Source organism: Micropterus dolomieu, linkage group LG01 (genome assembly GCF_021292245.1).
Source record: "Micropterus dolomieu isolate WLL.071019.BEF.003 ecotype Adirondacks linkage group LG01, ASM2129224v1, whole genome shotgun sequence".
Lineage (NCBI taxonomy): Eukaryota > Metazoa > Chordata > Actinopteri > Centrarchiformes > Centrarchidae > Micropterus > Micropterus dolomieu.
Genome location: NC_060150.1, coordinates 15,318,011 through 15,333,096, shown reverse-complemented (window position 1 = coordinate 15,333,096; position 15,086 = coordinate 15,318,011). Strand labels below are relative to the sequence as shown.

General features: G+C 41.2%; 1 protein-coding gene across 1 annotated transcript in view; it reads right to left on the bottom strand.

Annotated features, from left to right (window-relative positions):
• Nucleotides 1-14,991, bottom strand: part of LOC123976515 (receptor tyrosine-protein kinase erbB-4-like) — a gene marked incomplete at its 5' end in the record, with an annotated part of 114,036 nt that extends 99,045 nt beyond the window's left edge. The window contains one exon of the mRNA XM_046058759.1: nt 14,778-14,991. Coding sequence (XP_045914715.1) covers nt 14,778-14,991 — 214 coding nt within the window. The remainder of the gene's footprint in view (nt 1-14,777) is intronic.
• Between the last annotated feature and the right edge of the window lie 95 nt (nt 14,992-15,086).

Genomic DNA, 15,086 nt, shown 5'->3' with positions numbered 1-15,086 from the left:
GGGGGGGGGGGGGGGGGGGACTGCAAAAAAGAACAAAAATAACACAGAGGCTGTTGAGTAAGTAGCTGCTTAAGTGAAAACGACTTCTTAAATCCCATGAATAACTGTTAAGTTTCCAGACAAGCCGCTGCTAGATAAATGGCTGCAGATCGCCCAGATAATAGAGACAGAAAATGGCAACTAGTTTGCCTCGAGGCATGAAAAAGCAAAGCATCAGTAAAAGGGGGTTTGGTTGGTACGAGTGACCAAAACGAAATGAACTTTTCAAAGTGCAAAGTGGGTAGCATGGCGTTTTCTTTCCAGTAGGGGAAACATCTTGCTCCTGCAGATGCACATTTTATAAAGAGTTGCATTATTCACACACCTAAAAAGCTGTCAAAAGGGGTGTGCTGTGTTTTATAAATGATACAATCCTTACAAGCAAATCCACTGTGGCTCGGGGCCTCTGACTTGAGGAGAACTTATCTGATCTTCATGGAAAGGCGGAGGTGGGTCTCCAGAGTCCCGTTTCCCCACTTCTCCATTATTAGCTCTGCCAGCCAAAGAGATATTGTGCTCGGTGACAAATGGGAGAGGAGCGCTGGGGCGCAGACAGTGCGGGGGAGGTCCCCTCCATCTCTCCCCCCTCCTCCTTGCTCCTCCCACCTCCCCTCGCACCATCGAGAGCGCTGCTGCCGTGTCCTCCCCGATAACCATAATTGTATTTTAAAGCCCCTGATTAAATTTTGCAGTCTCAGATGATATTGTTTTGCGATGAATCCTTATGAAAAATGCTTCACGTTCGGAGATTATGGAAGCTGTGTAGGTGCTGGAGGAGGCAGCGAAAAGGCGGATGCGAAGACTCCCCCCCCCCCCACACACACACACACACACACACACACACTTCTACAGCTTCAGTGGATGCTAAATGAATCTCTGCCGTCAGTCTTCTTCTTTTCCTCCACCCACACCAGCTCCACCCGTCTTTCACGCTCGCTCTGTCTTATAAACACACACACACACACACACACACACACACACACACACACACACACACACACACACACACACACACACACATACAGAGACATAAGCACTCCCGTCCTCCTTCACTAGAGTTCCTCACTATCTTTCATTCTCTTACCAAAATACACCCACTGGCCTACAGACTACACAGCAATCATGATTAGGAAAGCTTTCAAAGACATTTGACTAAGAACAGAAAGCTATCAACATTTTGAAAAAACTATTCTAGAGTCAGTCTCTAAACTTTTGCCTTTTACATCATATTATAAGTCTCCTGTCTGAGTGTCACAGAACCGCTAAGGGATGCCAATTTAAAAAAAAAATGTTTTTTAGAGGTGACACAAAATGCAATCAGGGCGAATGAGAAGCCAGCAAATTCAATAATGGAGGCAAATGAAAATGGAACTGGAGACTCTGCACTTAAGGCGGGATGGGCTCACAGCCCTAATAAGACCTCTTCTGTCACCGCTTCCCTGCATCTAAATTAACCAGAGGCCCTCCAATCAGCGCAGGCAAACAAAAGAGCCAGCCAAAGAGATGAGAGCGCTGGCGAATACTAATCAAGGTAACAAATGGCAGTGGTCGTCAATGATCGACACCGATATGTGTGTGTGTGTTAGTGGGGGGATTTGTGGAGAACCAAACTATTATGAGTTTGTTAGGAAGTCATGTCACAATTTAGTTTACAAGCACTTTCAAGTTTCAAGTTGTTAAGTGTTAAATTCACAAGCTCAAACAGTCACAAATCTGCTAAAAAGTTATTTTACTGGTCATGTGTTTTTGAAGTTTTACACTGTGCTTTTAATAGGTCTCAGTGACCCAGAGGTCAAGCAACTCACTCATCAAATAAATTGCCAGGTACAGTCTCAAAGTACAAACAACCCCAGAATTGCTGTCCCATGTTGTTTTTCTATAAAAGCAGTGATGGCTTGTTTTACAGTGGAGTTACCCCAACAGTGACTCCACTCGCTGCTCTGTTATTGTGCTGGAAATTGTGTTTTGGTACAATTGCCCAAGCTTCGAACATCAAACTAAAATTTAGAGGGCACTATGAACGGACCATAGGGGAGCCATCACCACAGTAAAAACTGCTGAGCAGCTTCGCTCATAACTTGAAATGTGGGCTATTATTAAATGTCCACTCTCGAGTCAGGAAACCAAAAGGAAAGATTCCTTTCTAGCTTTAATATTTGCGTGCTTGAACACCTGCAGGGTACATGCGTATACACACAAACACACACTGCTCATCTGCCATGATTTGTAATTCAAATCGGACTCATTACATATTTTCATGGAGCAAAATGCTTAAGAAGTGTCGAAAACAGAGCTAACCCTCTGCATTAAATTTGACACCTACAATGGGCTAAATGGGCAATTTGTCATTTTCTGGCACAGAGCTGCAGCACTCATCCCCCCACTTGGGTAATTTGGGACACACCGACATGGGCACACACACACACATACACACCAGCAAATCAACTATGACCAGTAAATTGCTTCCATCTGGTTCCACAGTCTATTTAGTGTGATGTTCTGTGAGCCAGTCCAGCATGACTCCTCTCCTTCCTTTTCCTGACTTTACCGTCGTCTTTTTTGTGTTCATATTCATCAGTGACAATGATTGGCCGTGCTCGACACGCTAATGGATTTGCAGTTTGGAGTGGAAGTTACACAACATATCTTAAATAGGTAATTTTATGCTCATTTTCAGGTTCAAAATCCTATTTAGAAGTTGTACCAGAACAGGGTTATATGGTTTCATTTTCAAAAAACACCATATTTTGTCATACTACACATTGCTGCAGCTCCTCTCTTCACCCTGTGTGTTTAACGCTCCATTTTAGCTGTGGAGTGATACATTTTACCTCTACAAGATCTTTGTCGGGAATTGCACAATTAGTTAAGGACTAATAGCCAATCAGAAGCGGAGTAGGGCGGATCATCAGAAGCCGGTAAACATGTCTTCGGTTCAGCGTGAGTTATTAATTGGTAATAAAAGTATCTTTCTTCCATAAAGTTTTAACTGAGCTCTGTCTCTACATCACAGTAACAACTTTATGTCCATTGACTGCCTGGAGGGTAGCTAGTGTTTGGAAGGGAGAGGGGAGGCAGCAGGCGGACCTCTTGTGACTGTGTGCTGCAGCTCAGTGTGTTTTTCCACCAGTGTTTTTGAGGGCGCGTCTGACAAGCTGCTTGGTGAGCGTTATGAAGCGCATTTTGCTGTGACGTCACAGAGAACAAAAGGAAAAGGCTAGACTACAAATGAAATGTTTTCAGGCAGTTCAGAGCAGAGTTTTCTGTGGGAGATGGGAACTCCCTTTGGGCTTTCACTTTTCAAACTTATTACATGCACAAAAAAGGTATATAACTCAATAAAGGAGAGGGAAAAAGCCAAAAAGCATAATATGACCTCTTTAAAAAGTGGCTTGGACTGAGGCAGGGCACTTAAAAAAAAAAAAGGAATGTATTTTAAACTCTCCAAATTCAAAAAGCTAAAGCAGACCAAAATTGCACACACACAAACACGGTGTAAAGCATACACCATTAATTTTCCCCCAAGATCCCAAAGCATACTAATACATGTGGTCAACCAATTTCCCCAAACTGTACAGAAACATGTAATTCTTCAATTAAGGAGAACATGTTGTCCAGAGAAGTCCCCAAACACATCAAAAGATTTTGTCCTGAATTACACAAGTATATGTTTTGCTCTCTGTAAGGCCAAAATGGTTCTTACAGCTTGCGGTTCAGATCATTTATGAAAAGGGGAACGTAAAAGTTCGGTAACAACTAATTCTAATCTCCTTCAGTTCTAATGAGCGACTTTGATGAAGTCACGCTATTTGGTTTGATTAGGTTGGTTTTTCCAAGGACTGTTGGGTGGAAAATGCTGACTCATTCAGCCTCACCACCCACCACTTTCACTCTAAAGAGAACTGGGAGGTTTGAGCTAGATTAGGCACAAACAACATTGGGTAAAATTTTAAAGGGTGTCAGACTTCAGCTTTCTCATTGTAATTCAGTCAGTTAGTTCCTAGCAATATTTTAAGATTTTAGTGACTTTTCTTTAAGGAAATGTGTTGTAATTTTCTACTTAAAAACCTCCTAACATTCCAACGGCCCGCCTGCGGGCCGTCAGGTCCTGGTGGCAACTTTCATTATGTGCACACAGCAACTATGTTAGCTTCATACTCATATGATACACTGTTTGAAAGCTAAAATCCTCGTGATTCGACCCATGTAAACCATTTCGATACGATCACCACAGCGGGTACAATCAGCGGGTACATTATTCCATTAGTAAATCCCCAGGGACGGCTGCGGTATAGTTTCATATTTGCCGGCAGACGTGACTCGTATGTCATTATAACAGTGATAACTCGGGTCTGAATGTAAACAAATACGATATTTTGTATTAAAATTAGGCTCTGAACTCTAACCTTTCGACTGACAGCTAATTCGCCCCAATAGGAGCTCGCATGTTCCTTTCACAGCCTTCAATAGCCAACAAGACCCCGCGCTGTAAGGAAGGGCCAGCCCCTATTATTTCGTGGGTAGACTGAACCAATTGCAAGCAATTGTGCCGATGACTGGCACTTTGTGTAGCCAATAAAAATCTGCAAATAACGATATACAGCTTTAAGTAGGAAGTTCATGATCTACCAGCAAAAAATCACATCTGTGTTGAGCTACAGGCTAATACGGAGCGATGCAGCAGCAGCCGCCTGCCGCCAAGGGGCGGTGCTATTTTAGAAAAAATACACTGAGACATACACTCAGTAAAACCTGTGTAAATAGTAATTTTTCATGGTATTGGTATGAAATTTAAACTAGGACTAGGTAAGGCTTTATGCCGTGGCCCTAAAGTGTTTTCCAGCTCATAAGTCCCAGCTATAGTTGTCTGCATGCATTTGTTAGCAAGCATTTTCAAGCGGAAATGAAAAATATATTAGTTTTAGTGTGTTTGAACTTATATTAATCAATTCCAGTAGCACTTACAATCATTCTCCAGAGTGTTCTCTTTCAGAGAAGCCCAAAACCATGCACTTACTCCAAATGGTTCAAGAACTACATTCAATTTACTTTGGATATGCCTTGAATAGGTGTTTTGCATGAATTTTACAGGACTGTTAGGCCTCCCCAGCAAGCAATAGCTGTCATTTCACCGTCTAGGTTTACTAACGTTAAAGACCTGATTTAGTCCAGCTATGTGTAACCCACTTCTAGCCACAATAACTTTACATGTGGTTACATGCCGTTTTTGCCAAAATAACTTGCAATGTGTATGATATTCCATCATGTAAGCAAGGTCTACAGTGATTACAAAGTTTTTTTTGATTCATTTCTTGCACATGATTTACGTGCAGCCTGTGCGTAGACACGATTTAGCTCGTAGACAGACCGGCTATTTGTAGCCCATGTTTAGTCAAAAAAGTCAATAATGATTAAAAGTGGATTTTTGCCCTGGCAGCATGTGAGATGGTTGATATCCCATTATTCTTGCAATGTCAATAATATCTACACAATATTAAGTGTCATTAAATTGACATGGTCTATCTGTAGCCACGATTTAGCTCTTATTTGGAGAGGCTACGTGTAGTCTGTTTTTAGCCCACCCGGCGAAATAGAGGCAATCAGTGGTCTAATATCAACAGCTTGGCTGTAGTCCTGTTTCAGACCAAATTGGTTAAATGTAGTTTTCACCCATGCAGCTGTTGAGGTGCATGATATTATATCATCAAATGCAAGTAAACGTTTGAAACATTTAAATTATTTTTATTTTCGCTGTAACGTTCCCTGCATTAACTTTCATTTTAATTTAAAACAAGATGTAATTACTATTTTCAACCGCTAGATGGCAGCTGTAGCCCTACTGACACATGACTACTGGCAACGCAAGACTTGAAAGTTAGTATACATCAGTTGCCAGATCTCGCGATAAACACATCCGCCATTTTTAAACGAGGGATACGTTACGATTTTGGCCTTTCATCGTGCAACGGCAAGAGTTTACTGCAAACACTGGAAGCGAAAAGACATTTACTTTGGTCTTGTAAGTATCTGTGTCTTTGTTTGACATGTCTTCATTATTTATCTAAATTATATGTTAACGTGTAGGAACCGGGACATTTCAGCAGGTAACAGTGTAGAGTAAGGCACGTTGTGGTTAGCTTAACATGCTGCATGCAAGTGTAACTTAACGTTACTCCACCCACAGGTTTCCTCGTGCCCTTACAAACTCTATATTATCTGAATTCAGAAGGGGTGAACATAAAACATGTGCAACCTTACCTATTATAATTTGTAATGAAAGCCACACATATTACTCACTAGATCATTATGATATGAAGTATATGAGTTTTTGAGACTTGATGAGGTTTTGACACTAAATATTTATTGCAAATTCTCCAGCACACAGTCAGCAAAGACAACAATAAATATTCAGAACAGAACACTTACATTCACCACGCATAGCTCTCTCAAAAGAATAAAAGCAACTTTCTCTATTTGGTTGTTCTAATGCAACATAGCTAAAACATGTGTCCTGTTCAAGTATCTTTATATTTTCCATAGAGATAAATGGGTCAGTAATAAATACTTTTAAAAAGAAAAAAACATTAAATGATTTTTTTTTAACCTTCATTGGAATGATAATTAGAAATATACTGTATGTTTTCATTTAAAATCATCAGCAGTCATGTCTTGTGGCAAAACAGTCAACATATTCAAATTATAATGTTTACTTATATTCATATTCTTACATATTCAACAGTTATGGATCCCATTTACCCGAGAGACTGGCGCCAACTGAGAGACCCATCTGATGCTCTTGCTGCATCAAGTAGCAGCTTATATGAAGATCTAGATTTGGATGTAGTCAACCAGTTTGTTTTATCATTATTTATGTTTTTATTACCGCATGTTGTTAAAATTGTTTGTATTTTCATATATATATGAAGTGTTTTGTATTTATAATATTTTATCAATAATTCCTTTATATATTCATCATGTTGTATTATCTTAAGTTGTCTACGTTGTAATCCTTTTTCTTAATAAAATCTCTATATTTAATTTGTTTGGACGGATTACCATTTGTGAGAACCAACCAACCAAAACAATCCATTAGCCACTATTCTGTTGTCTATTAGAGGTAGATATGTAGTCATTTAAAAGCTGTGTATTTGGTCTATTCTTGGGCTATGGTCTATTAACTTTTCACTGACAGCCCAAATTCAGCCCTGTTTTAGCCGAGACGTTAGACATCTTTTAACGGTGAAATTGCTTGCTGGGTCCTGGCCCTAACCCTAAACCAGTGGTCGGCAATAGGCAGCCCGCGGGCAAGCAATCTGACAGCAAACCAGATATTATTGCTGACAAATAAATTGATAGTGGCTGGTGCTGAAATAGATCTCAGTCATGACAGCAACAGTTACTCACATAATCACTTGCTCTTAAGTGACTGTGCCTACAAAATATATGCGAGTGAACATTTTTTGCAGCAGTTTACTGAGAGCTTTTACTTTGAAAAATTCTGAAGAACATTCAAAAGAGTCTCTTGCTTGCTTGACACACCTCTGAAAAAGCCGTCAGTAAACGTGTGATTGGATTCCCCTGAATTTCCTCAGAGAAATGAAAATAAGCGTCCATAGGATTTTGAATGTGGATCACATGCCGGGACGCACACACACACTGCAGCACGCTTTATTGTGAGCATGTGCAAAAGTGTCCTTATAATCAATTTGTTTAACAAGGGAGAAAAAAAAGTCTGCAGGTTATTGGGATCGATCACACAACTCTCCCAACAGGAGTCCCGCACTCTACCAACTGATGTGCATACGAGTATCCAAGGGTTTGAAACAATTTGACTAAGTTCTGGCCCGCCATGTAACGGCTTGAAAAAAAACTGGCCCAATGCCAGACTTCTTTGCTGACCCCTGCCCTAAAACATATAATTAGTTTGAAGCATGACATGATGAAATCACAGGTTTTTAACTATTTCAGGGAGACAGTGTGAATGTGCACCCTCCTTGCTGCAACAGTTGTTCATATACTCCACAATAGGGTGGTGTATTTAAGCTTCAGTGCTGTGCTCTCTTTTCCTCTGGTAAGCTGCTGCTACACCGCTCACCTGAAAGCTCTGTTTCAGTTCCTATTGCATTCCATAAGCCCCGCCTCCACCAACCATCCACCTGTAGATTGAGTTTAAGTTCCCCTGCAGGGAGTTTATTATCGTCACTCCTCATTCTCTGCTGTGCTGAGCTTGGTGCATGCTTGCTGGGAGTGAGGAGTCACTCTGTATTGACTGAACCCATCTCGGCACATCAATGTAAGTTGTTGACATTATTAGAACTGCTGTAGTAAGCTTCAGGTTGACTCCCTAAAGACATAATTGGACATTTAACACCGGACTCGGAAGTTGGGCATTGGAGGAGGTTCAGGAGGAGGTTTTTACCTGCTATGTTTTTACAGTGAGAGGCGTCTTTTCCCCAGTTATTTTCTATAGGCATTAAGCGTTTTGGACGTTGCTCAGTTAGCCAGGGTTAGCTGATACTGACCTACAGAACACAGTGTCAGCTAGTGGATGTGAACCCTAACATCAAAGAACGGTGCATAGGGCAGTAGACACGGCCCTGGGGGACTATCGCCATTCCATTAGATATCATTTTGCTGTCTTTCCAGACGTGCCACAGCCACTAATGGAGAATAACCCAAAGCCCTCTGGGATTTCTTGTTAAAGGATTTAAACAAAAAACACCAACGGCTGCACAGTGCTGACAGCACAACACTGATAAAACCGAGCATGTGCATGGCATTACAATGACTTCTGGGTGCAAGAGTGTACAAAATACGGAAAACTGGAAATAAAGAGATGAGAAAATAAACAGTGGAGTCAGACATGGCATTCCATTGTGTGTCTGCATGTCAATGAGTGTCACCTTTTTTTAACGAGATGTTGTTGCTGCTGCTCTGTTCTTCAGAAGAGGCACTGCTCAACAACAGACTGCAGGTTTGTTGTGGTTCTTTTGGCTGGGCGGTATTTTCTCCAGGTGACAACGCAACTGAGAGGACTCAGGGATATGCAACAGATATGATTCCCAACCTAGCCTGGCATGAAAGTTCATGTCTAAGTTCACGTCTGTGCAGATCCATGGGTTGCATTGCATTACATAACATTGGAGTGTATTTTGTTTTCAAAAGACAATGCCGGTGCTGTGATGTTTCAACACAAAAAAAGCTGGGATTAAGATGAAAGAAAAAAAAAAAGAAAAACTTTATTTCACAAGCAGAATGAAGGGCTCGCTCGCTTTGCACATCCACGACTGCAGCATTTTCTGGGGTAGCAAAGCAGCGTTTGAAGCTGGGAGATATGTTTTAATCATTTGGCGCCTTAATGATGACACTGAATTTATTATTAATGGGTCCCATCCCTCTACTCTTCCTCACAACAGGCTGGAATGAGAGTGGGTATTAGCATTAGCCACTTTTGCATTTGATCTTTCTGTAATTACACCACTTTTTGGAGATCACACCACAAGCTTTATGTTAAATAAAGAGGCCTTGGAAGTAGTTTTTTTCTATACAAATTCCAAACACAATTACGATGCCCCTCCCATTTCTTTTTTCATGGATAGAATCTGGTATTTTTTTCAAACCATGACATTAAATATAAAGCCAGATTCTTCTTATGTGCCAATTTGAGCTGAACGTGATGGAAGGAAGCATGGATGCATCAGTCTTCATGTGCTGTAGAATTCTCCTTTTAGGTGTGTGCCCCTTTTTCAAACAAGCAGAGGGTATAATATCTTTGATGTGCTGGATCTTTATACTCTCCACTGAGGGGATTTACTGTACAGATCAAATTCAGCCTTTATGACACTTCTGAAACTAACACTTAAGAAAAGTTAACTAATTCTCAGGTGAGAAATGAACTTGCATTTCTGATTCTCATCAAATGAAATGTCTACTTTTATTAACAATTAGTGCAGCTAAATAAAAGCCACATTTTTTCTGTGTCTATCTAAAGGAGTATGCCTTGACACTGTTGTAAATATCAGTGTGATCTGGTCACAGTTCTATTGATTTCCTCCCATCATCATTTTGCAAAGCTCCTCAATCATGAAGAAAAATCTCCATTTGTTTTGCAGATTAGCCGAGAAGTGAGGAACTGCTTCTGAACAGGTAAATCAATAGCCATGCTCTAAAAATGAAGATGCACATGGGGTTAATTATCATGAAATCTATTTATCAATTCATCTCAGCTGCAACTGCTGTTGGTAATTTGGACTAAATGCATTCAAAATGCTCACAAAAATGCTGCAGTTAGCGAGACAGTAGCCGTAAATTATTAGCTTTAAATTAGGGGATGTTTGGGTTGTTGCCAGGTTGAGAAGCCATGGCAGTGTCACTACAGTCCCACTGAGCCTTAAGGAAGGCTAAACAGGTGAGAAAGGCAGAGAAATGTTATAGAGAGAAAGAAAGGGGGATGGCAGAACTGGTGCTTTGCTTTCTGCACACGAGCGTGTTGGTGGGGGGGTATTGCTGCCAGATGGGAAGTTGGAGTCAGGGCTCTCTTTGGGGCACGCTGAGCCATTTGGCCCACATCCAAATGGGCAATTTCAAAGGGTAGAAAAAATGTCCACAGAAAAAATATATAAATAAAAGCTCACAAACAAGGCCCTACGACGGACTTTCAACATGTCCAGGGTGTACCCCGCCTTTTCGCCCAATGTCAGCTAGGATAGGCTCCAGCCCCCCGCGACCCTGTACGCAGGATAAGCCATTGACGATGGATGGATGGATGGATGGCTCACAAACAAAGCAAACCTTAAGCAAGGGAAGAAGGGGAATCTGGATGTCAAAACCATTTCATAAACGCCACCAGCTCTGAGAGTCTTATGGTGGTTATTATCACCACTGCAGCTCAGCATGTGGTAATTAGCACAGCAGTGACTAGCGAGGCAAGTTATATGCACACTGCTCGTGTGGCCGTCGAAGCGTGTGTTGTGTATGTGGGAAATAGGTTATTTAGGCTTACAAGGTGCTGCAGAAGCATCGTAGGGTGAAGCTGAACAAGTCAATATCAGAGGAGTTTCTTTAACACAGACTACTATAACCCCTTCTACTATAAAGACCGCACAGCTGTATGCATACGCACTCCACAGCCAAATTGAATTCCATGCTTTCTGTGGACTCCCTCTGTGTAGTGAATCCACGGAGGGATAAAGCAGAAGTGAAGCTGCTTTAATGTATTGTGTGCAGTGGGAAATGCTGAATATATTCTCACTTGTGCACATACACCCCCCTTAGACATGGTGGTAGCCTGCAAAACGAAGTAAATTTCATCATACAGGAATATAAGCAAATGTGCATAGCTTCCTTATCATCGTTAGGAAAGGAGAATTATCTACTGACCTAATTGTGAGCTTATTTAAAAGAGAATTCACTGTATATTCTTTTTCGTCCCGGGCAGAGGAGTGGAGGGAATCAGTAGAAACAGCACTCCTCCATATGCATGGTTGGATCTGGCTTAATTGCGGTGTTGGGGTACGCTGGGATCAGATGGTGTGGACTAAAGGCTAGCGATGTGAGGCACCCATCCTGAGTATGTGCTTCAACAGGAGACGTGTGGAGTGCCAGGCAGGCAGGGGGCCGGTGGAAAGCCTTAATCACAGTGGTGAAGAAGAGGTAAATTCTGAGGAACAACACAGTTTCCAGAAGTTTCACGAAAATAAGAGAAAGTCGAAGATGTAGATTATGCATTGTGGGTATAAATAATGCAAGGAACATCTTAACTGCACCCAGAAAGGATTATATGAAGATACCTTGTGAATTTTTTTCCACTGTGCCTTTCCAGTTACATTAAGAAAAACATCCTAATCTTTCACATTTGCATGCTGTAGGTTGGCTGGACTTCAGCTGGTTGGTCATTACATAAGGCAGAAAAAAGCGCACAAACATTGGTGAACTAACAAAATGATTGCCTCTTTCCTGGAAGGTTATGGGGGACACTGATCATGAAACACTTATGCCTCAGGGGAAACAAAATACCTGGTAGTAGGGTGAGCACACTCAATCTGTTACTTATGAACTAAAAGGAAAGAAAGAAGTAAAATAAAACACTACCTAGCCAATAAGGGTGACATTCTGCACATACTTTGTTTATGATCCTTTCAGTCCAAGTTATTTGTAGTCTTGTAACAGTCTTTGGTTTGCAGAAAGAAAGCATTCTTTGAGGTATTACAGGAAGACACGAGAGAAAGTCATGACACCATGGTAGAAGGAAACAAAAATCGAAAAACAGAAAAGAGCAACATGAGTTTCCGATCACGAGTCAGACAGGGATAAAGGTCCACTTAGGTCTTCCTTTCTGCACAGGGATGGTCAAAAATGGAAGGCGCCCAACTGCTTTGCCAACTTAGGGTGTCAGCATGCCCTTAAAACTCTCAGGAGTCCTTTATCACCGTGTTCAGACTCCATAATATGCTGCTTATACCACTAAATCTGTCATGTGCTTTAATATGGATCACTGTTTGATCCCCCACCATCAATAACAAAAACAATTTGGCAAAGTCAATGGCATAAAGGCCCAGGATGAATTTCTGCTGTTCAGTGTTCTCAACACTGATGGGTTTTCTCATCAATATATGGGCTTCCAACATTTCCTTGAGCTTGTTGAACATTTCCTGAATTTGTGCTCCACCTCCAAAAAGTTACAAAAGGTTGGTTCAGGACTGCAAGACACACACTCAAATTAATTTGGCTCCTCTGCGAAACATCTGAGAAAGAATTGCCTGCAGTAGGAAAGCAGGACGGATGTAGGATAAATTGCAATACCCACAGGAGAGCGGTGTAAAGCAGGCAGATCGATGCCAGAGAAGAAGCCTTGGGCAAAATACAACAAAGGGGGATACAGCAGAGGCGTCCTGGTGGCTTGGCAGTTTAGGGCACATACCATGTGGTCGGTCCATGGTGGGAGCACAATTTTATATCCTTTCCTTGTTTTATGCTCTGGCACTATTCCTCTATATAATCATGCCAAAAAATGAGCCTTAAAGGTAATGCATGTAGCAGTTTTTTGTACATTTTTAAATAATAGGCTAAAAATGTACTTCTGCTACCTTGGTATGAACAAACTGTCTGGGGGATTGGCAGCTTCTTGTGCATTTGTCTCTGTTCTTTGGCTGTACTATACAGGACATACGTGTTGGACATGCTTTTTTCCATTGGCCATTGCGAGATACTCTAAAAGAATTAGTGCCATTCGTGCTGGAAGAACAGTTTTCCTGTTTTTCTGCCACAGTGGAATCCAGCAAATTCCCTTCAAAAATCCGGCAACATGACAGACTTGAAAAGGGCGTCAAGTTGTCTTCTTCATTGTCTTGTCTACAAGTAGTTAACAAACATGTCCAATGTGGCAAGTTTGTAAATGTGCATGGTGTAGGGATATTACATGACACTAAGTAAAAAAGATGCTCAGCATACTTTCTTTTCCTGCAAGTCTGATGCTTTTTCCGTTATTCACTCAACATGTTTAATATAATGTTAAATAGGATCAAATATTTAGTCTATCTCCAATGTGCTGACATTGTCCTCATACATGTACAGCCTTGGACACTGAACTTTTTTTTGGAACGCTTGGGTTTTGTTCCTAACCTTCATCCCACATCACAGCCAGTCTCTGTTTACCATCACTCCAGACAGCACGGCATCAGATGGAAGAAAAATAAATGGTGTAAAAGAAAAAAGAGTGACCCTAAGTCTAAGCTCCGCTGCTTCTCCACAGATCGTATGTGACAGTTGTCCCATAGCCAGTGATTCTCCTACGAGGGCTTGTGTCTCTCTCCAGGAGCGAAAAAAAGCAACACCTGACTCATAACGCGCTGAAAAAGAGTGCAGGCTCACTGCCATTGGAGCTCAATATGTGAGAATTACATGTATGATTTATTCAACTAATGAGAAAATTGGCTAAAAGAGAGAGAAGTAAGAGGAGATACAATTCAGAAGGAAGACAGGGAAGCAGGTACTTTAAAAGATAATTTTAAAGCCTGTAACAGAAGATAGTGTTTGCTTCTATTATTTGACTGGAGTCGGGAGGTCACCAAAATGGCAAAGATGAACAGATGCCAAGGTCACGACTCAAAGGTCTTATGCCAAGATAAAATTAATGCAGACAAAAGCTGCCCTTTACAAATGCAACCCACTTTAGCTTATGCCCTCTCACATGACAAAACAGAACATCTGTTACATAACATAACACATTCATCAAAAAAACTTACTCCATGAAAGGAGCATATTTTCAAGTGTGTAAACACAAATGTAATTAACGGGAAAATAGGACTTTTCACAGACATTTGATCCCTCTGTATAGCAACCCAGGCGATTAATTTGCCAGGGTAGCAGATACGCAGCTTCAAAAGTTGAGTTCCAATTTTGAGACTTAATTAAAAAAGCCCCTATTAAATCTGTATATGAGGGTGTAAAAACAAGTCAGACACAAGCATTTATAGTGCAGGGAATGGCAACGTACTTTGCAGAGTGGTGAAAAATGTATAACAAATTCACAAAAAGATGCTATAATAATTCATTTGCTGACAGGGTTTCTATTGCAAAAAATGGTCTCCAAATGATTATAAAATATTTGTGATTTGGTGGTGTTCTGATGTTTTACCTCCTAATATTGGAAGTGAAACAAAAGTGCAAGAGTTTTACACTGACATGTTCATTATGCAGCATAGCATTAAATATGCCAACACTCGTGTGATCATCCTGACCTGTGAGGTTGCGCAGGCCCAGCTGCCTCAGGCCGTAGTACCCATCCCGCCTGTAGTTGAGGAAGATGGCCAGAGAGTAGCGACCCTCGTACAGTTTGGTGCCTCGGATGATCCGTAGGTTCTCCAGCGGCAGGTAGTCGAACTGGTTGAGGGCCACCAACACGTAGCCGGTCACTTCTCTGATTGACTGGGTGGGAAAATAGAGAGAGGAGTATGTTTAATATGCAGTGTGAGGCAAGGATTCAATTTGATGGCTTTATATTTTAAAGAGGAAAGACAATTCAGTTTCATAAAAATTTTACGAGTCCT